At 50.7% G+C, this 26,815-nt stretch overlaps 8 protein-coding genes across 8 annotated transcripts; 5 read left to right on the top strand and 3 right to left on the bottom strand.

The window, feature by feature from the left end:
- Nucleotides 1-701: 701 nt before the first annotated feature.
- Nucleotides 702-1,791, bottom strand: KD926_002625 (integrase catalytic domain-containing protein; the record flags this gene model as incomplete). The annotated part of the gene is made up of 3 exons (XM_053094322.1): nucleotides 702-1,050; nucleotides 1,109-1,422; nucleotides 1,570-1,791. 3 exons carry the CDS (start codon nucleotides 1,789-1,791, stop codon nucleotides 702-704), a joined length of 885 nt encoding a protein of 294 aa, XP_052950890.1.
- Nucleotides 1,792-1,887: 96 nt separating this feature from the next.
- On the bottom strand, nucleotides 1,888-4,741 carry KD926_002624 (pol polyprotein; the record flags this gene model as incomplete). The annotated part of the gene is made up of 4 exons (XM_053094321.1): nucleotides 1,888-2,769; nucleotides 2,837-3,556; nucleotides 3,645-3,951; nucleotides 4,176-4,741. 4 exons carry the CDS (start codon nucleotides 4,739-4,741, stop codon nucleotides 1,888-1,890), a joined length of 2,475 nt encoding a protein of 824 aa, XP_052950889.1.
- A 2,262-nt stretch (nucleotides 4,742-7,003) lies between these two features.
- Nucleotides 7,004-8,506, top strand: KD926_002623 (putative feruloyl esterase; the record flags this gene model as incomplete). The annotated part of the gene is made up of 1 exon (XM_053094320.1): nucleotides 7,004-8,506. The coding sequence occupies one exon, from the start codon at nucleotides 7,004-7,006 to the stop codon at nucleotides 8,504-8,506; it is 1,503 nt and encodes a 500-aa protein (XP_052950888.1).
- A 3,384-nt stretch (nucleotides 8,507-11,890) lies between these two features.
- Nucleotides 11,891-15,110, bottom strand: KD926_002622 (uncharacterized protein; the record flags this gene model as incomplete). Its single annotated transcript, XM_053094319.1, has 6 exons — nucleotides 11,891-12,977; nucleotides 13,035-14,064; nucleotides 14,122-14,407; nucleotides 14,462-14,838; nucleotides 14,889-14,998; nucleotides 15,067-15,110. The coding sequence occupies 6 exons, from the start codon at nucleotides 15,108-15,110 to the stop codon at nucleotides 11,891-11,893; spliced, it is 2,934 nt and encodes a 977-aa protein (XP_052950887.1).
- A 1,701-nt stretch (nucleotides 15,111-16,811) lies between these two features.
- On the top strand, nucleotides 16,812-17,704 carry nctA (negative cofactor 2 transcription regulator complex subunit BUR6; the record flags this gene model as incomplete). Its single annotated transcript, XM_053094318.1, has 2 exons — nucleotides 16,812-17,361; nucleotides 17,445-17,704. 2 exons carry the CDS (start codon nucleotides 16,812-16,814, stop codon nucleotides 17,702-17,704), a joined length of 810 nt encoding a protein of 269 aa, XP_052950886.1.
- Nucleotides 17,705-18,269: 565 nt separating this feature from the next.
- Nucleotides 18,270-21,005, top strand: KD926_002620 (uncharacterized protein; the record flags this gene model as incomplete). The annotated part of the gene is made up of 5 exons (XM_053094317.1): nucleotides 18,270-18,278; nucleotides 18,347-18,454; nucleotides 18,508-19,184; nucleotides 19,232-19,453; nucleotides 19,505-21,005. 5 exons carry the CDS (start codon nucleotides 18,270-18,272, stop codon nucleotides 21,003-21,005), a joined length of 2,517 nt encoding a protein of 838 aa, XP_052950885.1.
- A 770-nt stretch (nucleotides 21,006-21,775) lies between these two features.
- On the top strand, nucleotides 21,776-22,627 carry KD926_002619 (uncharacterized protein; the record flags this gene model as incomplete). Its single annotated transcript, XM_053094316.1, has 3 exons — nucleotides 21,776-21,878; nucleotides 21,963-22,123; nucleotides 22,340-22,627. The coding sequence occupies 3 exons, from the start codon at nucleotides 21,776-21,778 to the stop codon at nucleotides 22,625-22,627; spliced, it is 552 nt and encodes a 183-aa protein (XP_052950884.1).
- A 1,754-nt stretch (nucleotides 22,628-24,381) lies between these two features.
- On the top strand, nucleotides 24,382-26,062 carry KD926_002618 (cyclopropane-fatty-acyl-phospholipid synthase; the record flags this gene model as incomplete). The annotated part of the gene is made up of 6 exons (XM_053094315.1): nucleotides 24,382-24,651; nucleotides 24,697-24,759; nucleotides 24,817-25,461; nucleotides 25,528-25,559; nucleotides 25,635-25,650; nucleotides 25,721-26,062. 6 exons carry the CDS (start codon nucleotides 24,382-24,384, stop codon nucleotides 26,060-26,062), a joined length of 1,368 nt encoding a protein of 455 aa, XP_052950883.1.
- Between the last annotated feature and the right edge of the window lie 753 nt (nucleotides 26,063-26,815).

Raw genomic sequence — 26,815 nt, 5'->3', positions numbered from 1 at the left:
GCGCTTATTGGGAGGCCACGGGTAGGCCGGGCATCACCACCTGTCGGCGCCTATGGTGCTCTTCCCATTGACCTATCACCCATCCGTCGTCCATGCAGATGGAGTGTTGGGGTTAAATATGGTTTTACCGCTGACGTGTCTTTCCAACCGTCATCCGAGCCAATCCTTGAGTCAAGACTTGACTCAGCCTCATGGTCAGATTTGGAGTTCATTCCGGTAAAAATGGTTTGCAGGTTTGACAGCCTTCGTCTAGGTACGGAGAATCTGCCTTATTTAATAAATTGTTAGTTATCAATGCTGCGACGTGTAATTATGTGACTCCATAACTCTGCACGAAGCGCGTACACGGGAACTATCGGCCGTCGATCATTTCAACACCCCCAGAAGGTCAAGCTAAAAGCTAGAAGTGCAGATATATAAGGCACATAAGAAGATGTATAAGTTGTAGAATCTTTTCACTCAATTGTCTGGTTAACCACATTCCATCTTCAATTGCCTTCGTGCAGCATTGTCTTATTCGCTTTTCATCTAACGCTGCACCTCAATCGGGGCTCTGGATCGCGAATTTGACCCGGCATAAGTATCAAATCGGTCACCTTTAGGAACTTTTCTGGCGCGAAAACGGGGTGAAATTGGAGCGTAGGAGGCAGGCGAAGCTTAAAGTCATGTCCAACCTGTTCGATAATCTCGTATGAACCAGCCTATTGATCACCGAACTTGCGGCTTGGACGGCCTAACTCCCAGTCCTTAGTAGTCACGTAGACCCAGCCCTCGGCCTTGAAATCCATTAGCCTACGATGTTTATTGGTCTGCTGCTTCATCTTCACCTGAGCCAGCTCAATCTGACCCCTAGCGTAGTCCCAGATCTGCTCCAAACGGCAGGCAGTCCGGCAAGCCCCGGCTTGATCCTGGGGCCTATCCCGAGGCTGCGAGAGCGAGGCCCAGTCAAAGGAGACCCGGGGCTCGTAGCCACGCTCAACCTGGAAGAGGGGAAAGCCCGGTTGACTCGTGTTCGAGGATGGCGTAGGCGAAGTCCATATCCGGCAGCAGCTCCGACTAGCTATCCTGATAGTAGTTCACAAAGGGACGGAGTTTCTGGGCGAGATACTGATTGACGATCTCCGTATGGCCGTTCGTGGAGGGCTTCTGCCCCGAGGTCAGTCTGCGCTTGATCCTCGGCCGCAGGCAGAGCTCCTCCCAGAAGGCCGATACAAACTGGCCTCCGCGGTCCGAAAGGATTGACTCTGGCAGTCCTACCCATCGATATGTATATTCGAGGAAGAGCTGGGCCATATCTACTGCGGATACGTTCTTGTGGCAGGGGATCGAGATCACCCGCTTCGTCAGGCGATCTACGATCACGCAGGTCTCGTCAAAGCCGTGCTTGTCCTTCGGGCAGGAGCGGAAATCCATAAGGATGTGCTCCCAGGGGCGGTTAGGGATATCGAGGGGCTGAAGTAGCCCTGGAGGCAGATCTCTTCTAGTGGTAGTTCGGTTGCATATCAGGCAGTTGGCCACGTAGCGTTTCACATCGTGGCGCCAACCTGGCCACCAGTATCAGTTCTTCACCAGAGTTTCTGTCATGGTTCGTCCTGGGTGTGCAGTAGAGGGCTGTCGGTGGGTCATATCAAGCAATCGGGTGCGAAGGTCGCCCTCTTCAGGGACCACGAGCTTATTCTGGAACAGAAGAAGCCCATCCTGCAGGGACCGCTCTGAATTTTCTTCAGCATCAGCAGCCTTTTCTCCGTCAAGGTCAGCCGCACTGCGATTAGCCTGCAGTAGGCGGTCCATCAACTGGACGTCATCCAGCTCTACGGGAGCGAGCAGTGCTGATATAGCAGATAGTTCCTGTTCAGTAGCCTGCGGAGGCAGAACGCCCTCTTCTAATCACTCTGGCCTCAATAGAGCCTGGTTTTTTGCATCTAGGTCCAGAGGACTCTCTTCAGGTCTCGATAGGGCGTCAGCAGCCGTGTTTTTCAGCCCGAGCCTGAACTTGATCAGGAAGTGGAACCTTGAAAGGAACTCTGACCACCGGGCCTGGCGCCCGTTCAGCTTCTTCGTAGTCATGAAGTATTCAAGGGCCCTATAATCAGTCCAGATCTCTATTCGTTCAGTGATCTGAAGCCCTTCAAGCTCCGTTCTCCAGAGCTCCTTATCATGAATATCGTAGTTACGCTCAGCACCGAGCATATCCCTAGAGAAGTAGGCAATAGGGTGCCACCTACCCTCGAATAACTGGGAGAATATGCCGGCAATCACGCAGTTAGAGGCTTCCGTTTCAATCCCGGACGGGAGGGTGGGGTCGTGGTGACGTAGGAGAGGCGCCGAGGTCAGGTATTTCTTCAGCTGCTCAAAGGCTTCCTGGTAGCTGGAAGTCCACTCAAAGGATGACAGCTTCTTCGTTAAGGCATACAGTAGCCTGGCGATCCTACTGTAGGCCTCTATAAAGCGTCGATAGAAGTTGCAGAACCCGAGAAACGACTGGACTCCTCTAACTGTAGTCGGAACCTGCCAGTTAGTGATCACTGCGATCTTCTCAGGGTCAACCTCAATGCCATCCATGGTCGGGATGAAGCCTAAGAACTTAGTTCTTTTTACATTGAATTCGCACTTGTGAATAGCGGCCTGGAGGCCTGCAGCGCGGTGCCGCTTCAGTACCTCCTGAACGTGGGCCTCTTGTTCGAGCTCGTCCTCACTGAAGATCAGGATATCGTCTACATAAACAGCCACGTACTTGTCGATCAGATCAATAAAGATGTCATTCATCAGCTGTTAGAACGCTGCGGGCCCGTTAGTCAAACCGAAAGGCAAGACTTGGTATTTGTAGGACCCGTACTTGGTGCGAAACGTGGTGAGATCCACTGAATCGGGGTGCATTCGTATGCGGTAGAAGCCCTGCCTGATGTCGAGCTTGGTAGGTAAAGATCTTCGCGCGGCCTAGCCGGTCCAGCAACTCGTCCATCAGGGGCAGGGGATAGCGATTCTTCTTCGTGATCGAGTCCAACTTCCGGTAGTCCATGCAGAACCGCAGGCCTCCTCCTGGCTTCGCAGCCATCAACACGGGGGAGCCGAACGGGGCAGCACTGGGAACGATAAAGCCTTTCTGCAGGTTCTCTACCATATAGGCCTTGATCGCTTCTAGCTCCTTTGTAGAGTACCGATATAGGGGGCTATATCCTAGCGTATTCTTATCAGTGAGCTCAATTTGGTGGTCGTTTTCCCTCCTCGGGGGCAGCGCATCCAACGCTGACTTCAAGAACACGTCCACAAAGCTATGGTAGGCCTCGGGGATCTGCTCTTTCAGTTTCTCGACCTCCAGTTGGCGTTTAGGGTAGGTCTTCTCATCGATGATCTTGTCAATCTGCGCCAGCGAGGTAATGAAGCAGTCCGATCTACCGAGAGGGAGCTGATAGGCAGAGCCGCTGATCGCGAAGATATCGACCTCTGGCAGATCCTTCTTGGCAGCCTTAGGGGGTCGCTCCAGGGCCGGTTCGGGATCACCCTGAGCTTCCTTTAGTGCCCGCTCTATGCGGCACAGAGCTCGTTCAGTGTTCTCCTGGTCGGTGTTGAACCTCCTCCCTTAGGGTAGTCGCTTCGGGCTAGAGCAATTGGTTGCGGCTGTAGTCAGGTAGAACTTGGTGAACCTGCAGCCACTTCCTGCCGAGGATCACGTCGTTCTGGCCGAGATCCACTATCAAGAAAGGTAACTTCTGCGTTCGTTGATCGATGATCAGGGTCAGTATAATTGCATGGGTGATATCACCGCCTTTGCTGCCATTGTAGCCCTTAATCGGCACGCTGTTGGGCAGGGGGATCGTGTGTAGGTTGAATCGTTTAGCGAGTAGAATAGCGAGATCATGATTTAGAAAACTGAGTCCGTTGGCTTCGGTATCGATCAATGCGTGTGTAGAAACTGAATATCCATTGGTAGCTAATTGAATTGAATGGGAACTAGAAAACTATAGTCTTTGCGCCCAAGTAGATCTTCCGTGGAAACATTCATTTCACACAGGGATTGATACATCAAACCTAAGTAGGAGTCTTGACCTGGGCTTCCTCGTTTTTTGGCTCTTTAGCGGGCGCCTCAGGAGTTTCCTCCAGGGCCTTGAACTCACGGTTAGGCGTACCGGAAGCTTTTTGAGGACATTCAAATGCCATATGACCTCCTTGCTTACAGATACGGCACTTGCCCTCCTTTCTTAACTGGTCTTTCTTCAGATTTGATAGGAGTGCCAGCGCGTAAACTGGAACTTTTATTCGGGGTTGATGGCTTAGAACCTCCTCTAGCTGCATTGCGGTTGCTTCGGCGCTTATTTATGTCAGCCCAGAGGTCAGCCACCTTGGCGCATTCGTGGGTGAGGTTCCCAAGGGTTCGGTTGTCATCATTAAAGGCGTATGCGACCATACGCTGTACCTCGTCCGGCAAAGCGTGGAAGAAGCTTTCCTTCCAGGTTTCTCGGTCAATCTGGCCTTCCACTGCAAGGTATTGAAATTCAGACGCGAAAGTATGGTAGTCCTTGAAGTTGGCCATCTTGATAGTATTGAACGTTCGACGGGCGTTGCGGGCCTTATTCGGATCCACGAACACGCCTTTCAGGTGGTTCAGGATCTCACCGAAGTCCCGATAGTCCTGGGTTTCGAGACGAGGAGATATATGTCGATGAGCGTCACCTTTGCAACGGCTAGTTACGTAGGCAATACGGAGCTTCGCAGTAGGGTAGTAATCAGCATTGGCAGTCATCTTCTAGTTGATAGCCAACTGCCAGTTCTCAAAGGACGGGTCTTCGCCGTTGCTCAGCATCGGGGGATCCGGAATCTTAGTAGATTTATACGAGACCAACTGGCTGTCAGATCGGCCCTTAGAAAGTGCCCACTTCACGGCGATAGCATCCCGTTCAGTAGTTAATCTTGTGTTTTCTTCCTGCAGCTGTTTAACTAAGCGCTGACAGCGGTTGGTCTCTTTGATTTCAATCTCATGCAGCGCAGTCATGACTTCATAAACCGCCTGCGGGTTCTCCTTGCTTTTGTTTTTTTCTATTGCGGAAGCAGAAGACAGAACCAACTAGAACCCCAAGCACATCTATTGTCAAGTCTCTCAGCAATAAACCACACTGCTAAGTCCTCCTCCATTGATGCAGGCCCGACCTCATCCCAAGGGCACGGTACACAACCTAGCCCTACAACCGCGGATCTACTGGCCTACACCCAACTCCCGGGACTGGATTTGATAACCAACAAAATCAAGAACGTTGATCAGTCATCTATGTCGCTTGCCCCCATGAACAATGGACATACTGTCAATCAACCCACCCATATCACCAATGAGTGCCAAGACCAGCAACCGAACAGAAAAGAGTAAGATACATCTGCACATATCGTTCGGGTATATACCGGGCTTACGGAGTACATTCAGGACCGACAGAAAACCAATCCTAAAATGCTAATAGAATGGCCGCACTTACCAAGGAACATTCAACCGGGATGCAGATCTATGGTGACACATCAAGTCCCTGCATCTCCCTCGGTCGTATACATGCCATTTCCCAGGCTGCACCAGGATCTTTAAAAGAAAGGATAAAGTCAGAAAGCACATTGGTAAATTTCATGCTCCTTTGACAGCAGGTAGGGAGCGCCGTGTGATCGATCTGACCGTTTGAAGAGTCTGGCTTCTGCTTTCATGCTGTGGTCCTTGTCCAGTGTGGCTCTCGATACTTTTCTCATATTTTTAGTGTGTTCGGGCCTCCAACATATCTTCTACAATTTCGGATTTTTCTTATACACCTGATTAATTTAATGATAGTATATGCTTCCTGTCTTATGTTTATGTTATCTGAAAAGAGTATCAAGCGCTTTTTTTCGAACACCTTACGAGCATACGTATTTCGCATGTGGAGTGTTTGATTTTCGATATAGAGAATGAACTTGCTTTGTTTATTTAGCTGCGAAGCAATTCTTGTATCGCGAACGTTAAGCCTCGAATTCGTCATATTTTTGCGACCGGTTTGTTTACCTTGTGGCCCGTAGCTCCGTAAATGATATTGTTCGACGACCTAGAAGAAAATCGTATTTTTAAGTAAACTCGGCGTGCTTTCTATATGTCGTCACCGAAGTAAATTAAACTACATAATCGAAGCAAGATACTTGATGCTAGAGGTTTTATATTGAGTTCCCTTAGCGGTTAAACAATTAGGGAGAAAGAAAAAAACAGAGAGAGAGAGAGAGAGAGAGAGAGAGAGAGAGAGAGAGAGAGAGAGAGAGAGAAAGGAAGAATAAGAATACAAAGTAAGAAAGGAAAGAGATAAATAAAATATTAAGGGACCCGAACCTTCCTATTGGCCGTCAGCCGTATTTGACTATCCCATGTAATTGCCCCATCTAGGAAAATATTGCATAATGTAAGCCAGCCCTTAACCTACCTGAGGAGCAATAGTGGATCATGACGGAGTCTAGAATGAGAATAATACTACCTAGCAGAAGTTCAAGTACCGCGAAATGACGGAAGCAAGGGCTTGAATAAAAAGATTTCCCCTGGAATAATCATGAGTGACAAGATAGCGTTTCCACCAAACAAATCATAAACTTCCTACGTTCGTTGTATTTGTCATTTTCAGGTTGTCTTCTATATTTACTATCTCTCTGCAAGCGTACTGAATTATAAGTCGTGGATTATTTACCTCATAGCCGAAGGATTTCCCCAATGACTCGCGCGTTTGATCCCCGCATGATAAGAACCTCGGATCGAGTGTAGATCAATCCGCGGGGATTTTCTGGGCATCAGATCTATAAGCAAGATATTGGGGGATTATAAAGGTATTTCTTGTAGAGCTAGGATAATGCAGAGAATTTTAAACTTCGTTGATATCAACTGCTGCGAATTGGTATGCCCTTCTCATAGCTTGATGTGAAAGAAGTATTGGAGCGCCCCAACTTGCACCTTTCAATAAACATGCCTAATCGGAGTAATCTCTTGATGGCGTGGATAGTACCGCTTTATTTCTCATTAATGACTACCGCCACTTCGTTCGAGAAATGTAGTGATCTCTCACTTCCAAAGTTTGACAAGTTCAAAACGCTTCGAACAAATGGGGATGTGGTGATGAACCATATCTTGACATCAGATACTTCACCCATCAGCTTCTGCAACTTCAGCGTTGCCCTTACGCACCCTGGAGACAACGACCTCGTGAATGTCGAAATCTGGCTACCACTTGATACCTGGAACGGCCGATTTCTCGCAACCGGCGGAGGAGGTTACGTAGCCGGCTACGAATCCAACCTAATAGAGCCGACTCAGATGGGCTACGCGACATCATCCACCGACGCCGGCCTAAGCAAGGGGGGCAAAATCAATCCCTCATCAGGAGAATGGGCTCTCTTGGAACCAGGAAAGATCAACTGGGGCCTCGTGACGAATTTCGCCCACCGCTCCATCCACGACATGACTGTTATTGCCAAAACCGCTATCCGAGAATTCTACGACACTGATCCCAAGTACTCGTACTATTCCGGCTGTTCGACCGGTGGGAGGATGGGATATTTCTCCGCTGAGCGGTATCCTGATGATTTCGATGGGATCATGGCCAATGCGCCGGCTCTGCACAGCGCAAACCTGTCCGTGGGCATGGAATGGCCGACGGCAGTTATGCATGACAGTGTCGCCGTGCCGCAATGCGTTTTTGAAACCTACCAGAAGGCCTATATAGCAGCATGCGATGCCCTTGACGGTGCTGCGGACGGACTGATATCTGATCCGCAAAAGTGTCACTTCGACACAGGTGACTTAGCCAGTGATACGGTCATTTGCTCGGACGGTACCTTCACAATAACAACAGCGCATGCAGATGCAGTATCAAAGATAACGCAAGGCCCACGATCCGCAGACGGGAAAATCTCATGGCATGGAATCGCGCCAGGGACCTCCTTCAGCGGAATCGCTGTCACGAACACCACCAACAATAAAACATCCGTGATCCCAGCCCGGCTCGGCATTCCATGGATGAAATACTTCCTGACCAAAGACCCGAACTACTTCTTAGAGAACTTCACCATTGCCGATTTCGAGCACATGTATTTCAGATCTGTCGCCGAATTCACCACTATATTGGGCTCTGACAATCCAGATCTCACGGAGTTCAGACGTGCGAACAGCAAGCTCCTCTCCTGGCACGGCCTCTCAGACCGACTTATCAATTACCAAGGAACGACTTGGTATCGGGACACGATACAGGAGAATATGGGCCTTGATCCTGGACAGGTTGACGATTTTTACCGTCTGTTCCTTGCACCCGGCGTGGATCATTGTGCAGATGGTTATGGGCCGGTGCCTGTGGAGCCTTTCAAGACACTTGTTAACTGGGTAGAGAATGGAAAAGCACCGGATATGTTATTCGCAAGTATGGTCGATGATACCAATACGACTGTTACTCGCAATCTATGTCGATATCCGGAGCAATTGGTCTATGTTGGCGGGGACGTTAGGAATGCGCATAGTTTTGTGTGTGAATGAGGTTCTGGCTTAAGTAGACAGGTTTGATTACAAGAAAGCATTATCATGACAGTTAATATTATACAGAACTATTATAAAAAGACCGCCTCCTATTAGTTATAGAGCTATTTACTAGAAATTGTAATAACCAGATGAACTACATTCTGGCTATTTTGTTTGATATATGTTTCCTCTACTACCTGGCTGCTCTTTGGGAAATATTTATTTGCCACTTTTTTCCTCTGGATGCCTTTCTGGTGGTATTGTCACTTGGATAAGTCCTTTATTTGACCTAAGATATCTCTTTCTAACAATACCTTAAAAGAGTATATTTCCTAGATAATATTACCTATTTCAGCCCTACAACTTTTGTTGTAATTTTCTACTATTTCAAATGCTCTTAGGCATTTCTGGTAAGCATTACCTAAACATTATGATATCGCAACAGCCTTTGGGTCTAACACTGGAACAGATGAGACACTAAATAAGCTCAGTGAAACTGTTGAATTTCAAGCATGTTGTGGAGTCAAGTGGGCACCGAATTCTGAAATACTGTTTGTTGCTCGATGCAGTAACGGCAGGTCCACAATCATCAGCCTGCCTCTGAGAATACGTGCGGAGGCAACAACCGATTCTGACCTGGTCAAGATACTGCAGTTCCGGTGCAAACTCTTCGAGCCTAATAAACTTCTAGACTCATGCCACCGGGATATCCGTTTCCCGTACGACACGAAAAGGGAAATCAGTATATATTTAATACATAAATAGTTCAACTATGGTATCAATGTCTTAGCCATGATGGGGCTTTGAGCCGCGTATCTTCGTTACTGTCGGGATATATCCTCCGGTCAGAACAGATTACCTAGCGGTAACTCACCGCTAGCGTCTGACACATCACATCCCTTGCTCGGTGTACGTATGCATTCTTGCGTGAGGCTACGGCTCCGGTGTTGTGACTGCCGAGTATCCGCGTACGGGATAAAAGGGGTATCTTGGAACCTGACCTGGGAAGGAGATACATCTATCTATCTACAATCTATACTTTCGCTTCAGAAACAACCTGTTCACTTAACTGTGTACACAGTGCCTAGCTGGTGATACCAACAGTTACCAATCAGCACGTGGCTTTTCCATCATGATATTATCTTTATTGTGGAAAGGTTGTCTAAAATTGATGCTAGGTGTAATATCACAACTGGCTTGGATCTTATTGATTAGATTCTCAAAGGTTTGGCGAGAAGCCTTTTTGCCCTGTCATCGGAAGACGGTGCCTTCTATTATGCTGCACACCTACACTGGCTTTGTGGGCATGTAGGCATGGTGCGCCAGGCTGCACAAGTGATGCTTGAACCAGGACAGAGACACGACTGGTATAGAAGGTCTCTTTATTGCCTACATGAGGCTATGCTCATGGAGGAATTTCCTATGTATCAATTTGCAATGTTACCCCCCAGACTTGGAACCAGGGAGCTAGTTTTCCCACCGCATGAGATTGAGAATCTCTCGGAATTGTTTAGGCGTGTTGAATGAATTAGAAATATTTAGTGTACTTGTTAGCTTTGTAAGTTAATACCTATTGCAAAATTCATACACAGTAGATTACATCATTGATCTGTTTGTTTTGGGAAGCCTAGATTAAAAATATATTATACCTAGCTTTAGTATGAATATATTCTAATACTGTCACAACAAAACCTCGATTAAGATTTGGATACTTTTAGTAATTTTTTCAGTCCAAGAAAAGCAGTCTTCTCATATTGCGGATAACCCGGTTGCTTATCCACCAATTCTTGAACCTGTTATCTCCATTCTAAATTTAGAAGTGGCTATCAGAAAGTCGAGTTACCCAATTAATTACTTATTGTATCCTGCCGTCGTCTGACAAAAGAGGCTTACTAGGATGAATCTTAAGGCGACTAACAATTAAACAGTAAAGAAATTAGAATATAAATATCAGGTGCTCCCTTCAGACAATTCTTAATATCATCAACTTTCTGGCACTCCAGTTTGACTAAAGCAGAATTCTATATAGAACCTATTCCATCCTCATAGTCATGAACAGGTTGCCCTTGGACCGTTTTCCCAAAGAGCTGTTTGGGCTTGAACAATGGATCCTTAATCCACCTTCGTATGGTCGAAGGGCCCTTGAGACCACAAAGAAGCTTCGATGTCCTGACAGTGAAGGGTAAAGTGCAACCCTAGGCGCTCGAACCAGAAACCTATGAAGGTAATAAGCCTCGTTTCCTATGATACATTTTTGGTATATCTAACAGTTTCTAGCTCCAAATGGCGCCTCAATGCGTCCAAATACCCCAAGACAACAGCAACTTGCCCGAGCCTTCAAAGGTGCATCTGTTTGTGTTTATGCGGTTCCTGCAGGTAAATCAAATTGAGCCATGATCAGACATCATCTAAGTAGGCATAGGTACTAAGGTGCCGGACGACCTTCTCCTTTTTCATGAGCATAGCGATCATTATGCTCTTCAGGCAAGGGAAGAAATGACAGGGGATGGTGAGCTTTACATTCCCTCGCTTAATACAGGCTATTTACGCTAATTTGAGTAGTAGTAAGGAAGTTGTTCAGAAAAGAAATGACAAGGGCCGACCTGGCCGGCAACTACGGGTAACCATACAGACCACAACCGCACCTCGCCGATCCCGAGCAGCCGGACCAAGAGGCCTCCCCTAGGCAATGGTCAGTTCTTGGAGTATCTAACACGTCAACAATATTTACATTAACCGGGACAACTAACTTGATCAAGGTTTATTTCTTATTTGAGAAATTTGCCACACAGTATCTAACAGATTACTTTAGCCTAGCGGTCTTCTACGGAAATCTCGGTACTACGTATATAGATATATAGATAACATGCAGCATAACACGCATCCCAACCATCAAATCAAAATAGTCTGTTGATATATCAAGTGCTACAAGGACTGAACCATCAGTCAGTTGACTTTTTGGTCTAGTTGAAGTCCGAACGATTGTCAACATTATATTCATACCGATACCTAAATTCTCTACGTAGGCTATCCACCTACAACTACAACTTAACCAAACAAAAACACATCAGTCAGAAATGGAAATGTAGATTGTAGATTATAGATTGTCCTATCTAGAACCATCATCCATTCCACCCATCCCATCCCATCCCACATGGCCAGATATCTACAGTGAACGGAAAGGGTGTATGGTATGTAGGTAGTGTAGTGTAGGTATCTACATCCGTACCCCAGAATTCTACCACAAGGCAATTTTTCTCTCCCATGCCAAAAGCAACATCACGAATGCGAAAAGAATATTTGCTGGAAACCAGACCAGACAAGCTTGGTTTTTCTATATGCGATTTTTTGAACGCTGCAAAAAGGAAGAAGAGGAGGAGATGAAGAGAAGCAAAGTTCGGTTCAAGCCCAACGACCGGCCTCGCGTTCTTTTTCCACACGAGCAGCGCGAGAATCGTCATTCTCTTCGTCTTCGTATTTGTAGCTGAGTCGTCGTCCGCCGGGGAGGCCTCGCTCCTGACGACTGTCACGTCTGCGGCCGGATTTGCCGCTGCTGCCGCCGCCTCCGTCGGCCTGCATGGCTTCGCGGCGTTGCTTTTCCTTCAGCATGCGTTCTCGGTTGCGAGCTTCGCGCTCGAGGGTGTGGGGATCTTTTTCGGGTTCGGTGGTTTTGGAGGATTTGTCTTTGGCGCGCTCGTCGTCGCGGCTGCGCTTGACGCGGCGGGAATGGTGGCGGGACGAATATTCGCTGTCGGCGGGCGAAGCCGTGCGATCGCGACGGGAGCGCTTCTTCTCGCGCTCGCGATCCTTTTCACGGCCCCGACGACGATCGCGATCCCGGTCCCTTTCCCTGTCGCGGTCCCGCTCTCTTTCGCGATATCGGTCACGGTCACGGTCACGGTCACGATCTCGGTCCCGTTCGCGGTCGCGGTTTCGATCCCGGTCCCGACGTCTGCTATCTTTCTCTCTCTCGCGTTCTTCTTCGCGACGACTAGGGCGATCTCTGGTGCGTCTACTCGATGATTCAACCGCGTCTGCGGCAGCTGGGGTTCTGCTCCGAGAGCCCGTGCCCTTATCCTCCGGGATCAGGGAAAGACGATCGGCGTCGCGGGTGTCCCCATTGCGACTAGCGCTGAGGCTCCGACGGTGTGACCGACGCGGCCGACGATCGCTTCGCCGGTCCCGAGCTCGATCGCGACGGTAGGACGATTTCCGAGACTCGACGGAAGGGGACCGAGTGCGACGATCATCTGCCGCCTGGTCTGGGTGCCGATCCTCTCTTCTGCGTCGCTCGCGTCTACGTTCGGAGTCTTCCGTATTTCGGTCAATACTTGCAGAGCGTTGACGATACGTGCGATCATAGTGCGAGGGCGATCGTGCAGGAGAACGAGAATGGCTCCGTGGTTTCGACGGAGACCGGCCTCGCGACTGAGATCTCGATCTAGGCTCAAACTGCGGCTGCGGGTCTTCCTGCGCGGTGGGGGTGGCACTGTCCAAAGGTTCAACGTTAGATAGACGAATCTTCCACGATGAGAAAAAGTCTTACCTCTGCGAAGCGTCGGGCCGGGGGATAGGAGATCGCCCAGTTCCTTGGAAATTCCGCTGACGCAACACGCTGGTGTTAGGAAGTCCCTGGCGCATGGCTCGAGGGGCAGCGGGTGCACCTTCAACGCCGGGATTGACTCTCGGGACTTGGTGCATGTTAGGTTGGGACATAAAGGGACCGCCAAACCCACTCCGGCCGCCTCCGTGGAAAGCTCCACGCATGTAGCCACCTCGCCCAAAGCCGGGGCCCATGTGACCGTTCATGCCCATGGGGCCGCTAGACATTTCCTGGGCGTTGGCCTCGTCGAGGCTGTCGATGGTCGGTATACCTCGAAGCTGGGAAGAATCCTCCTCCACTCCGGTAGCGTCCCCTGCTACGTCGCCTGGGACACTCTCCGTGGCATTACCATCGGCACCGCTAGGGATGTCGGTAGAAGACGGGATCTGAGAGACTTCCTGCTCACTGCCTGGAACATTCTCGTCAGCGCCGTCGACATCCTTTGCATCCCCGGATGGCAGATCCGGAGATACGTCCTCGTGCGACTGAGATGCCATGTCTGCATTGAAATTAGGGGAGTTATGGTTTTGATAAGGAGGGTAGTTAGCCTGCATAGAGGAGCCGGGGAAACCGCCACGGCCACGACCGCCGAAGAAGCCACGGCCGCGACCTCGGAAATTACCTCTGCCAAAACCGGGGCCATGGTAGCCGGACGGATAATCTTGGCTAGGGAACTGCTGGTGCTGCATTTGAGCATGAACTCCGTTGGGTTGAGACATATTATATCCGCCAAATCCAGGTGGGGCCCCATACTGCGAGCCCATACCATTTGCGAAAGCATTTGGATTGAATTTATCTTGGCCTCCATTCCACATATTGTTCTGCGAGCCGTCCCATCCCCCATACATCCCTTGACCCGCGTCGAAACTCATGCCCATATTCATGCCATTGTTCATGCCATTCATATTCATTCCGTAGCCTCCCATCATCCCCTGATTCGCGGCCATCGGGTCCATCGCCATGCCAGGCATGTCTGGTGAGACTGGTTAGTGATCGAGTTCCATAACCGTGTACGGAAGGAGGTACCAACCCATTTGGTTCGGGAAATTGAACATCCCACCACCGCCCATGAACTGCTGGGACATCGGGTTGAACCCGGCATTGTTGTTCCAGGCCATATTTGGGAAAGCTCCGGCACCCATGTTGAATCCCATAGTGTTCGACGCCATCGGGTTCGCTGCTTGGTCCTGGGCCATTTCTTGCTCGGCGGGTTGGGCCGGGTTCTCGTCATTTCCTTCACCTTCGACGGGTTCGTCCTGGGGTGCAGCGTCAGCCTGATCTGCCGCATCGGCAGGGAAAGTTTCAGGATGAGCATCCTGGTGACACAATGTCAGCAAAAGCGGTTAAATTAAATACAGACTCGAGCCTACCTGAGCTGGAGCCTCATCAGGAGCTTCGGGTCCTGGCTCCACATCATGGATTTGATGTTCCGCAGCATTGGCTTCGACGGGACGCTGATCCGGAACTTGATAATTCACTGGCAGCGGTTGCGGCGGTTCTTCAGTCGCCTTCTCTTCAGGGGCATTGGGAGGAGCCGGCGCGTCTTGTTGCGCGGGTGTTCCTTCCAGAGGAGTCGTGCCATTCGCGACGGCTGGCGTAGCGGACTGTCGCTCTTTTTCGCGCTTCTTTTCTTCGGTGCGAAGGAATGCCTTCAGTGTGGTGCGCAGAGCCTTGTTCGGTTTGCAGAGATCGGACGTAAGAGGCGTGTGCGCGCAGACGGGGCAAGTTTCGGGAAGCGATGCTTGGCCTATAGAGTCGTCAGACGAGCACAAGGTATGGGAAATGAGAGGTTCATACAGCTTTCGCAAATGGCTTGATCGCAGCAGGGCAAGCGAAAAGCATTCACGGCAAGCTTGTTGCAAATCGCGCACCGTAGTTTGAACGGGATTTCATCTTGCGTGAGGGAGCTGATTGAGAAAACAAAAATTAGCCATCGGGCCACCAACACAGCAACAGCTCAGCACCCAGCAATTACCTCGCAATCTCCATCAAGCCCGAGGGCTGGTCCGCGGCGGCCATGGAGAGAGTCGGAGTCAAGGCCGGGCGAGAGAAAAAGAGCGATAAGTGACGAGGTGAAAAGATCAGCCAGCGAGGCTCAAGACAGCGAGATGGCGGCCGAGATGGCAAAGACAGACGACATGACTCGAGGGGCCATCAATTAACAGGCGAGACCCATGTCCAACAGCGTCGAGAGAAGCAATAGCCGGCGAGAGAGGAGAACTTGAAGGCTTGTCGCAAGAGAAGCGACGAGGAAGTTTGGCCGAAGCAAAACCCCAGAGGCGGATCGGGACGGAACAACGTGGCCCCGGAGGCGGGCGGCCCCCGGCGGGTTTCCTTTTCATGCATTGCCTCTTCCTGCAAGGGTGGATGTATCCCCGTGTCCACTGGCTGGGGACCGAAGTTTACCGGAGAGGAACCTTCGAGTAGAAGCATTCCACATGTTGGCCGTTGCCTGCGGACCAATAACACCGACGAGTTAAAATCGAGACCAGAACGTGTGGCCGCGCACCCTGTCGATCTCACGCGACAGGTGCCTTCCGACATGTCAGACGTCCGAGTCATCAGGGGGAAGGGATGAGGTGGTTGCCTACGAAGTGTTATTGTGTAGACTAGGGAAGTATGTACCATCACTACTACTCCGTACGGGAAGTGTCTAAAACCTACGGGGAGGGGAGTATAGAATCCCTCCAAAACCCACAAACAACGCCATACAAACCACCAAAACGCGCATCAGATTAGATCAAGTTATTTAACCCTCAGCGATGAAATGCCCAAGGGCAAGAAGGGAGAGTCGAGACGGCGATACCACAACGGTCTCAGCGCATCGGTCGGTCTCCCCGGACACATCTCGGGAGCTCATCGTATCATCATCGCGCGTCCTTGGTTGTGTTCGTGTTCGTACAAGGCCGAGGACAACCAAAGAAAAACAAAACGGACGAACAAAGCGAAGAACGAGAAGACCGAGGGAAGAGAAACGCGGTCACAGCCATGACCCAAGGCAGAACCACGAGCGGTTCTCCATTTACATCATCGATCCGGAAGCAGACCGCAGACAGGGACCAATCAACGGTCGGAGGGCATCATGGAAGGATCATTCATGGGATCCTAGAGTCATACTGAGTCGTTGTATACGGAGGGGGTTCAGGACGCAGTGAAGTCAGTGTCAAGGGAGAAGACGCGGGAGATCATGATGAGAACACAATAAAGAAAGGGAAAGAGTGATACTGCGTACGATGAAGAATGCGAGAACAATTCCAGAAGGGAGGGAGAAAGAAAAAGCAAAGGGAATATTTTTAGCGCCCGCGCTCGACGACCCGCCAGGGTTAAAAAGGGCGCGTCGCTGCTTCTCCGGAAGAAAAGGCGGACCTTCTTCATCTTTCGGCTGCTGCGCCCACGGCCCGCCTGTCGTATGCGCACGCCCTTTTTGCCTACGCTAGGGCCATTTACTACCTCATACCTGTGATTATTGTTGATTCCATCTCCTCGGTCCCTCGAGAGTTTATTCGACGGTTCATCGGCCAACCCGGCATTATTGGCTCTCGTCCATCCATCAATCGCATTCCTCGTGCCTCTCAATCCTGCAACTTATTTGAGACATCGATTCCACCTCATCGCGTCTACCTAGTGGACACCAAGGTACCGTAATCTCCATAATTTCTTCCACTAGCCACTTCCGCTTTGGCACACGCGCGCATCCTCGCTGAGAAAACCCACTTAGCAATGACCGATCAAGACAATTCTTACCGACCCCAATCGCCCGATTTTTCCACCTTGCAATCCCCCCTCTCTCCTGCCGTCACTCACCCCGTCTATCCGTTGTCCAGCCCGTTGGCTCATCGCGCCTCCTACGACGCCTCGCCCTTCTTCACCCCGCAATATCAGCCTTCTCACGCCCCGCTCGCCGCGAACCACCAGCAGTATATCCCCCCGTTTACTCATCCCCATCTAGACCCGACCGACATGGCTCGTCGGTCCTCTCGCATCGCGCGCGCCGCCGAGGTCGCGCCCGGTCCCGATCCCCGGTACGTCGAGCCGCTGTCCGAGGAGGAAGCTCCTCAACCGCCGTCCCCTGTCGAACCCGTCGAACCCATTGAACCCATCGAACCCGACGTGCCCGACGTGCCCGAAGAGCCTGAGGCCCCCGTCGAACCGGTGGCCCCGATCACCAACGTGGAAGTAAAGACAAAGTTCCCCGTCGCGCGTATCAAGCGCATCATGCAGGCGGACGAGGATGTCGGGAAGGTGGCCCAGGTGACGCCAATTGCTGTGTGTAAGTTGTCCTGGCCCGTGTGTTTGGCTCGCGACGCGTCTTTTCTTTGTTCGAAGCGGTGTATACTGATTGATTGCCTACAGCGAAAGCTCTCGAACTCTTCATGATCTCCCTCGTCACGAAAGCCGCCAAGGAAGCCAAGGATCGCAACTCGAAACGCGTCACCGCGTCGCATCTCAAACAAGCCGTCGCCAAGGACGAAGTGCTCGATTTCCTGGCCGACATCATCGCCAAAGTGCCGGACCAACCCACGGCGCGGAAGCACGAGGACGACGGCAGCGATCAGAACGAGCAACCGAAACGAAAGCGTGGCGGGCGCAAGCCGAAGGACGACAGCGATTAGGGCGGCCGGCATTCTGCTCTGTCTTCTGTCTCCTTCCGTTTCTCGTTTCTCTCTTCTCTTTGTGAATGATTTTGATGGGCGATCTTTTAGACCGGGATGGAGAGCGGGCGCATACTCTCTTGGCGTTGTGGTAGTGGGCACGGTTGGACTTGCATCTTGCGATGTGAATACCTCAGTTCTTGTGTTTCGCTTTTTTTACTTTGGTAGTTTGCTTTCTAGGGTTTGGCCTACGGGTATCAACGGTCTGTTTTTTTTTTTTATATTTGATTCTATAGAAGTCGTATCAATTGTAGATGCTTTGCGGGCTACGCGTAGGCAGTATCCTCGAAAAGCCTCGGCAGACCTGCACCTCTCGCAGCACGAGCACGGGACCGCAGCCTCAGGCAGACAGGGGCATCCCCTCTAGTCCCGTCTTGGCCAGGGTCACCTCGGCGCGCTAAACCCCTTTGGGGCGCGCGTTGCCCTGGGCCGGACTTCTGGCTTCTGCTCTCCGTCATCTTCTCCCCACGCCCTCGCCCATGCTTCTTTCCTCCGCGGAGTAGTATCATGCTGTGGTCACAGAAACATGGACTTTGTACGTGCAGCCCCTTGCTATCCAACTTGCATCGACAGGCATCCCTCAACTAGAGCTAACCCCAGCAGTGGTCTCGTCTAATTGGCGGCTCCCGTTCGTTGTCTACTAAAAGCTTCCGGGCGACGTCTCCTACAGAACGATTGGCAGCGTTTAAACGGACGTGCAATACTCTACAGGTGAGAAAGTCGCTCCCAGGATCTGCCCTCTGTCGCTGATAGTTGGCTTCTAGCAAATATGGCGCTCGACGAATACCCCCACCGGCGACCAGTCTGCGACAACCCATGCGCGCAGCTCCGTCGACCGACTGATCTCCGTGCTCAGTGATGAATCCCGCGGTCCGGCACCCCATCCGTGCCTGGCCTATGCCTCCTCCTCCCAGATCTTCGTGACGGTCACCAAACTCGCCCTGTCTTCCTACGACGATGCCATGCTGCGGTCTGCAACCGTGTTTTTCAACACCCTCATCGATTCCGAAGTCGACGGAGTGGTCGATAACCGACTCTTCGCACGCGCCCTGGTCGACCTCGTTCGGCGCGCCGACAAGAGCTCGGAGGATGTCGAAGGACGGCTCGTCGAACTGCTGTTCGGCGTCGCTAACAATATTCGTCTGCAGCCGGATATCCTCCCGGCGTGGTTCGCCCCGCGCGCCGACGAGGACGGCGAGCGGCAGAATTCTAGCGGGGCCGAGTTTGCCGGTGCGACGAGGAAGGACGATTTTCCGCTGTTTTATCTGCTGGTCGAGTATGTGCACCATGCCGGTCGGGCGGGTGATTTTGCTCGCACGGGTTTGCTGTATCTCATCGAGACGGCTTCTCGGTCGAATGCCCTGGAGCGGTGGTTAATCGATAGTGATCTGGCGACTTTGATGGCAACGGGTCTTGGTGCGCTGTATAGTCAGCTGGGCAGGTGAGTTTACTGGATGAGCTCGATAAGTCACCGCCTAATGGATATAGTTTGACCTTCACCGAAACACCGGAGGAAAAGGTACCGGCTATTATCGCGCTGTCAGACCATGGAACTCAAGACACAGCCCTTCCGCCGTCGCTGGGTGTGACGATGGACTCGTTCATGTCGTATCTGTTATTCTGGCAGGATACTATTGACCATTGCAAATCTGCGGAAGTCAATGGTACACTGCTGGACCACTTCCAGGTCTTGTTCCTCGAACAGCTTCTGTAAGCATCGTCTGCCCGATCGTCTGATCCCAACTGACGCTCGGTTTACAGATACCCATCTCTGCTCGAGTCGTCGGACGTCCAAGGAGGCTCCACGGCTGCGGTGCTCACCTACTTGTATCGAATTCTCGAATCGATAGACCAGGATGACCTGGTGCACCGAATCCTTCACTTCTTGCTGGCATCTCCTACGGGCTTTGAGTCGACGCCGGTTGGAAAAGGCGTGGATATGTCCGTAAGCCGACGGAAATCGCTGGATGTCTTGGCTGCCTTCTCAGAAGAGGCGGCACGGCCATCGCCATCCCTGTTCAATCTCCGAGATCTGGCCTTGCTTGGCATGCAATCCGCGAACCGCCAAACTGTACTCGCGACACTGCGTTTAATGGCAGTTGTTCTCCAACGACATCATACTTTTGCGCGATCTCTAATTCGGACCATCCCCGGTCAGCCCGCTAAGCAGCGCACGGTCGGCGCCCTCAATGCCGAACTGCAGCAATTTTTAGGCATGGCGACATCTATCCTCGACGAGCCTACGTTGGACGACTCTTTCGAGAACTACCTGAAGGACGCCACCTTGATTGTGGAATCTCACCTGTCCCTCCCGCCGGCCGAGGATGACGACCCGGAGGAGGATATACCTTTTGAGATCAAACAAGATGACCCCATTGTGGAGGAACTGTTGAACTGCCTCGACAACTTTTTCACCAACAGCGTCATTGTCAATCTCGCTTTGACGGAGGTTCTCATGAGTATTGCATCCTCGCACCTCCTATCATTAGATGGCTGGCTGCTCGTGGATCCTGCTAAATACAAATACGGTCGTGGTGACGCGGAAGCAACCGACCAGACAAATATTCTCGACCAGATCCAACTGGCCTACGAGGAGCCTTCGTGGTCCAAGTCTGACACGCCAACGCTGACGGCCGTGTTGAAGGGCCTTGTGCGGAAACTCCACCAATGGCGCAAGGAAATACCTGACTTTGACATCCTCGTCGCCGCCCGACGGGATCTACTGCACCACGGCGACAAACCGGCCTCAACATCCAGCGGTGCTCCGCGTCATTCCCTGCCGCCGGCCGATCGAGCCGTGCGGAATGCACCCCTAGAGGACCTTGGATCGCCTCGTGACAGATCTTCTCGCCCTCTGGCGCAACACAGTGTCGGATCTTCACCACGACGCGCCGCGGGATCCCCGCTCGGAGAGCGTTCCGAGCACTCCCAACCATCTCGAGACTCTTCCGCGTCGCGTGCCATAGCGGCAGAAGAACTCCGGAAACGACTCGCGCAGCCCTTCCATCTCGACCAGCCAAACAAGACCAGCGCGCCGGAGCCGGAGCAGAACGCGGAAGACCAGAAACCGCCGACAGACGGAGAGGAAGACCACGACCACGACGAGAGTGCTATCGCCGACGACGACCCCCAGGTATCCACCTTAGGCCATGTCCTCACCAACGTGGTGATCCTATACGAATTTCTCCTAGAGGTCTCCGCCATGGTGCAAGCGCGGGCCACGCTGTTCGACGAGGCAGGATTCCCGGATTTGGTTTACTAGACATGTTTGATCGGTGGATTGATTCAGGACTGAATTTATTTATCATTAACGTGGGCAGGTACCTGCGCATGGAAATCGGATATGGTATTTGTATGTATGTGGCTTTCGTCGTTCGATTAGATTGATTCTAATGTAGATATACTTGTTTTATATCTTATAAATGTTATGGACTAAGAATTCCGGTAACTCTTGGAAACTACATTTTAGTCCGTAAGATATATAAATTTCGAGGCGATGCTTCCCATCAAGAAGACGCTCCCTGAAGCTGTGCTGAACAGACAGACACATTCGTGGATGTTTTCCCCTGATGAATTGTCCATGTGTATCTCCATGGCAAGAACACAGACGATAAAATAAGGTAAAATAAGAATTCTGGAAAGTCGGAAATCAGTTCCGTTTTTATTTCAACCACCTCGGCTGGGACGTGAGCAGCGAGAACATGTGCCATGTGTTGAACAAGAATTGAGCCTGGGGATTTTCATTGGGACTGCATCGGTTGGTGGCCTCGGGGTGCGTCTGTGCAGGGATCTGGGGAAAAGAGAGGGTACGCTAGACAAGGGCCCGACAAGGCTGTATCATTTCTGTCTTTGTTCCTCTGCTATTTCAACCCGGGGCGCTTTCTACTCTCTCTCTCTCTCTCTCTTTTTTTTTTTTTTTTTTTTTTTTTTTTTTTCTTTTTTTTCTCTCTCATAGATCAAGTACCTCCAATCATTCCCTGCGTGGGTGTTAAAACAAAAGAAAATTGTGTTCAATCTACTTGAACATCCATCATGGCGACTTCTCCTACGAGTCTCTCCAAGGCCCTGGACTTTCAGCCGTCCAGCGGCCCCTCAACGACGCTAGAGCTCCCCTCAGACATTGGGATTGGCAATGGTATTCCACAGAAATCCTCCTTCCTCTGGCTTCAAATGTATATTTATTTATCTTGACCGCGGACTGACCCTGGCTATATTACAGTAACAATTGGAGGCTACATCGCCTGTGTGATGGCCAAATATGCCCTCCACTATGCCCGGCACCATCCCAAGCTGAAGCACCAGATTGATCTTCGCTCCGCGATCGTACAGTTCTCTCGCCCCATGTTCCCCACCAAGCCGATGACAATGACTCTACGAGAGGTGAGTATCGGCAAGGGCTAGTCCACGCTACGCGTCGAATCCTTCCCAGAGCGAGAAGCTCACGACATCGGGCGATCTAGTGTGAGTAGATATATAAATATTCTCGACGAGAAATTTCTAACATGAATGGCCAGAATCACCAATTTCTCAATCCAAGGCATAACGCTCCAAACAGGCTGGCATCCCTCGCCGGCACCCAAACCCATCGACCTCTAGAAACTCGAAACAGAGAGTCACCCGGACTGGATCTCCTACCACTGCGCCTTCTACCCGGACGGGTTCCGACGGGGCCATTCCTACGCCAAGGCGTTCATCCCGAGGATCTCGCGCCGCGAAAACCCCTTCGTAGAGCAGTGGATTGAACCGGGCTGGGACTGCCATCCGCAGGGGTCTTTGGTGCGGAAAGGAAGCGGAACAGACACCTACGCGCGGTGGACGAACGAAATGATCCAATTCATTGTGGAAATGTCGCTTCCCGTGCAGGAGAATCTATTCCCCCCATAGACGGCAAGCCATCGATGGGAAGCATCGCGGCGACGCTCGAGTTTGCCTCGCAGCAACAGAAGGCGCGCTTAGAAGGGCGAAAGAATTGGCGAGCGCTAGACGATGACGGGTCGAAGATGCTGAAGGCCTGAATGGTCAATGTCTCATTGACGTTGTCGACGGAGATCAAGCAGCGGCTCCCTGCGGAGGGCGTGCGGTGGCTCTATCTGCGAAACGAATGCAAGCGCATCCTGAACGGCCGGATGGATATGGAGGTTTTGTTGTTTGATGAGAAGATGGATTTGATTGCGATCGGTCATTAGACGGCGGTTCTGATTCCTCCGGTTCAGAAGATTCAGAAGTTGTAGTCTGCGGTTGGGCTCTTTAGACCGTGACGTTTGGCTACTTCTCTGGTTGCATTAATTTCCGGGTATAAATTAGATAAGGTTTAAAAACTTAATACAGGCTGATGGCCTAAAGTTAACCGCAGCGGATGGGATGCTAGGCGGTTACGCCAGGACTTTAAGAAAGTAGCTATTGGATCATGAAGGTTTCGTATTGCCTAGTAATTTGTATGCAGAATCGAAGCTCAATGAAGGTCTGATCATCTTGATTTAGACGATAGAAACGAAACTATTTAAAGTGCAATATGACTACGTGGCTTCTTTGAAATCGGCTTATCTTGAAGCCATGAAATGCCGTCAGAGTTGATCTAGACGGCAAACGGCAAGGTGTTGAATCCTGGCGGTAAAATTGCCCCATCTTCGCTGACAGTAGCGTAGACTATAAAGTAGTATGAGGAGTCGATTTAGTCGAGAAATCGATGAGGGTGATCAGAGAAGAGGAGCCTATGCGGATGCATGTTGGTGAGATTGTACGTTGGAGATGGATCGGGACTGTGTAGTTCAATTTGAGTTGGGACAGATCTTGAGTAAAAGGCTTAGCTTAACATGTGGCATTGTGAGTAAGGGGCTGTGTATGCGGGTTTGGCAAGTTTGGCAGCTAGGTTTGAGATACCGGTTTCTAACTTCGCCGGGCGTTTGTACTCGGAGGTATGGAGGGAAAACCTAGCCAGGGAGCTTCTATCGCTAATTAAAATCGATCATTCGCTGGTCTAGGGTAAGTGTAAAAGCAAACTCGAACCCCATTCAAAGTTGCTAGAATGGCAAAGGGGACTGAGCAAACAGGACTATTTACATTTACAGTAGATTTTGAACCATATTTGACCTGTACATACATTCCATACTGTTACACTTCTAATTGTATCAATTAAATACTCAGTCAGCCCATAAGTATGCATCGTTCACTTCCCGCTGACGGGTTTGAAGTTAGGGCTAATCTAGCCGACGTTAGGTGTATTATGCACCACTCATGACTAGAGCAGCAAGGAGCAAGAGTCTAGATGCTTTCGCAATCTCGTCATCCTTCAGCAGAGAGCGGAAATTTTAAGCAACGAATAGCAGTGACGGATCCCGCGGATTGACGCGCCGTCATGCCCAAAAGGGTTTATCATCTACTCTAGGGGTGCTGATTTGGCATGGTTTGGCTGTCTTAATGGTCCGCGTATCAGGTCTAATGCATGCAGCAATATCCTGAATCTACTAGTTCCTAATACTGTCTAGCTCTGACATGATATGGACAGGATTATATTTCTAGGCTAGCCACTCTGGTATGAATAGTAATCATCCCCCTCACTGCGACAGCTTGCAGGATTATAAAAAGCCACAGGGACAAGTCGCTCTACTGCGCTGTCGCACTTACTTACAATATTAAACATGGATCTCGGTCGAGTTCTTGGATCGGCCACGAAACGAGTTCTCGATGGCGCTCAATCTACCTTGTTCTGGGGCGCACAGATTGTGCCTACAGAGATCGCCCGGAAACTGGTGCTCTCTTCCTTGAAAGGCATAACGAAAGGATATTTGGTGGTCTGCACTTCAGACGGCATGGAGTGGACATTCGGGTCCATCAAAACCGGCCCAAGTGCCATGATTACTGTCCACGATGCCAAATTTTGGTATCGAATTTTGATATCTGCTGATATTGTAACATTCCCACCTCATGCCTCTGAATCTCGCTAATTGAAACAGGGATTCGCGGACTCGTTCATGCTCAAGGAAATCACGACGTCCGATTTAAAGGCAGTATTTCAGGTCCTCTTCCCAGCAAAACATACCAGCACCCAGAGTTGACACGGCTAACCATATCAGATCTTCATCCTCAACCGCACCCACCTCTCCAACTTCACGACTCCCACATCCACCATCTTCGCCACCCTCTCGAACCTCCTCCTCCGCACCACCGACACCAACACCGTCAACCGCACCGCCCTCAACGTGGCCGCCCACTACGACCTCTCCAACGACATGTTCGCCGCCTTTCTGTCCCCGGACATGACCTATTCCAGCCCAATCTATCTCCCGCGCTCCCATCCCGACTACGCCCACGACACTCTCGAACAAGCCCAGTATCGCAAACTTGACCGCCTGATCCAAGCCATCCACCTGCAACCGACAGACCACTTACTCGAATTCGGAACCGGATGGGGCAGCATGGCGATTCGTGCCGCTAGTACAACCGGCTGTCGCGTGACGAGCATCACGCTCTCCGTGCGACAGAAAGAGGAAGCAGATCGTCGAATCGAGGAGATGGGGTTGTGTGATAAGATCACCGTGCTGCTGTGCGATTATCGAAGTCTACCGGTACCCGAGGTGCCGTATGACAAGTTCATCGCGATCGAGATGTTCGAGGCGAATCTCAATGAGGATTTAGAGGTGATTTGGGGGGTGGTTGATCGGATGCTGAAGAAGGAGGGAGGGATTGCTTGTGTGCAGACGGTCATGATGCCTGAATCGGTATGTTTTTTCTTTGCAGTTCTTTGAATGGTTTGTGGTGGTTTTTATGCTGATGAGGATCAATAGCGGTATAGGAATCAGTTCCCCAAGGGTGAGGGGTATGTATATTTATCTCGCTCTCTATCTTCGACCCACTAAACCAATGCACTTCTAACATGCATACCAATATCCAGATTTATCCCCCGTTATGTACGTATCTCTTTTCCCTCCCTCTCAGCCCTCAATCAATTCTTTCCAAGTACAATCCTAACCTAAACAGATCTTCCCAGGCGGCCACAACGCCAGCCTCACCCGATTCCTAGAAGCCGTCAACAACGGCACCAAGCACATGCTGAGCCTAGAATCTCTGTACGAATACGATGCGCACTACGCTCGCGCCCTGGCAGAATGGCGACAGAATTTCACAGACAATTACGAAACGCAGATCGCGCCGGCGCTGCGGAGGGAGTACTCACTCTCCGACGAGGAAATAGAGCTGTTCCGGTTGAAGTATATTTATTATTTCACTTACACGGAGGTCGGATTTAGTGAGAAGGTGCTGCACATTATGCAGATGGTGTTTGCGAGGGAGGGGACGAAGGAGGTGTTGGAGGATGTTTAGGCTGAGGGTTTGTTGTATTGGGAAATGGGATTGTTGGACGTATACGTAGGGATCTCTGAATTCTCACTTAGCTCAATCGATTGTTTCGTTCATTCAACTTGATTTATCCGTACATCCAGAAGACCACGTTGTGGCCGGCTGTCAAGTATAGTTTCATTGGGATTTAGGTAGGTGCCTTGATCTCCTGCCCGGGTTCACATGGAATCAGCGAATCTAATCAGAAGATCTAGGTGGATTTAGTGATGTGGTCTATTCGTAGGTGCGATCCTCATAGCGCCGAATGTGGTATGCTTTGGTAGCACGACGATAGCACTTCTTTGTACTAGGTGTTGCTGCTCTCTCCTATAATGTTCTAGAAATCTGAAAGATATTGTTTGTATCCGCTTTATAATCTATTAAACTTGTTGACATTAATTAATCACCCGGGTTCAATCGTAAGACACATCCTGTCTGGATGAGGGAGTCTGTTGACTGCCGTATACTTCCGGAAAGGGGTTGATGCAAGCCTTCAGGGATTGATTGCACCCCTATTGGCCCCTCTCAGGGGCTCAAGCCCTTATTGGCCAGGTGTGACATGAGTGGGGCGCGGCATTCGACGGGAGGACATTTCCTTTTTTTTTTTTTTTTTCTATTTTTCTTTTTGGCGTCCCCCATTCTTTTAGGGCTTCATGTTGACAGTCCGCATCTCTTGGACTTTGCTGATAAACTGAAGATCCTATCTCACTTGATCAATCGGACAGTATCTGCTCTGTC

This window comes from Aspergillus affinis, assembly GCF_023601865.1.
Source record: "Aspergillus affinis strain CMG 70 chromosome Unknown NODE_158_length_70105_cov_86_571314, whole genome shotgun sequence".
In the NCBI taxonomy this organism is placed as follows: domain Eukaryota; kingdom Fungi; phylum Ascomycota; class Eurotiomycetes; order Eurotiales; family Aspergillaceae; genus Aspergillus; species Aspergillus affinis.
The sequence above is the reverse complement of the archived record's forward strand: the minus strand, read 5'-3'. Positions and strand labels throughout refer to the sequence as shown.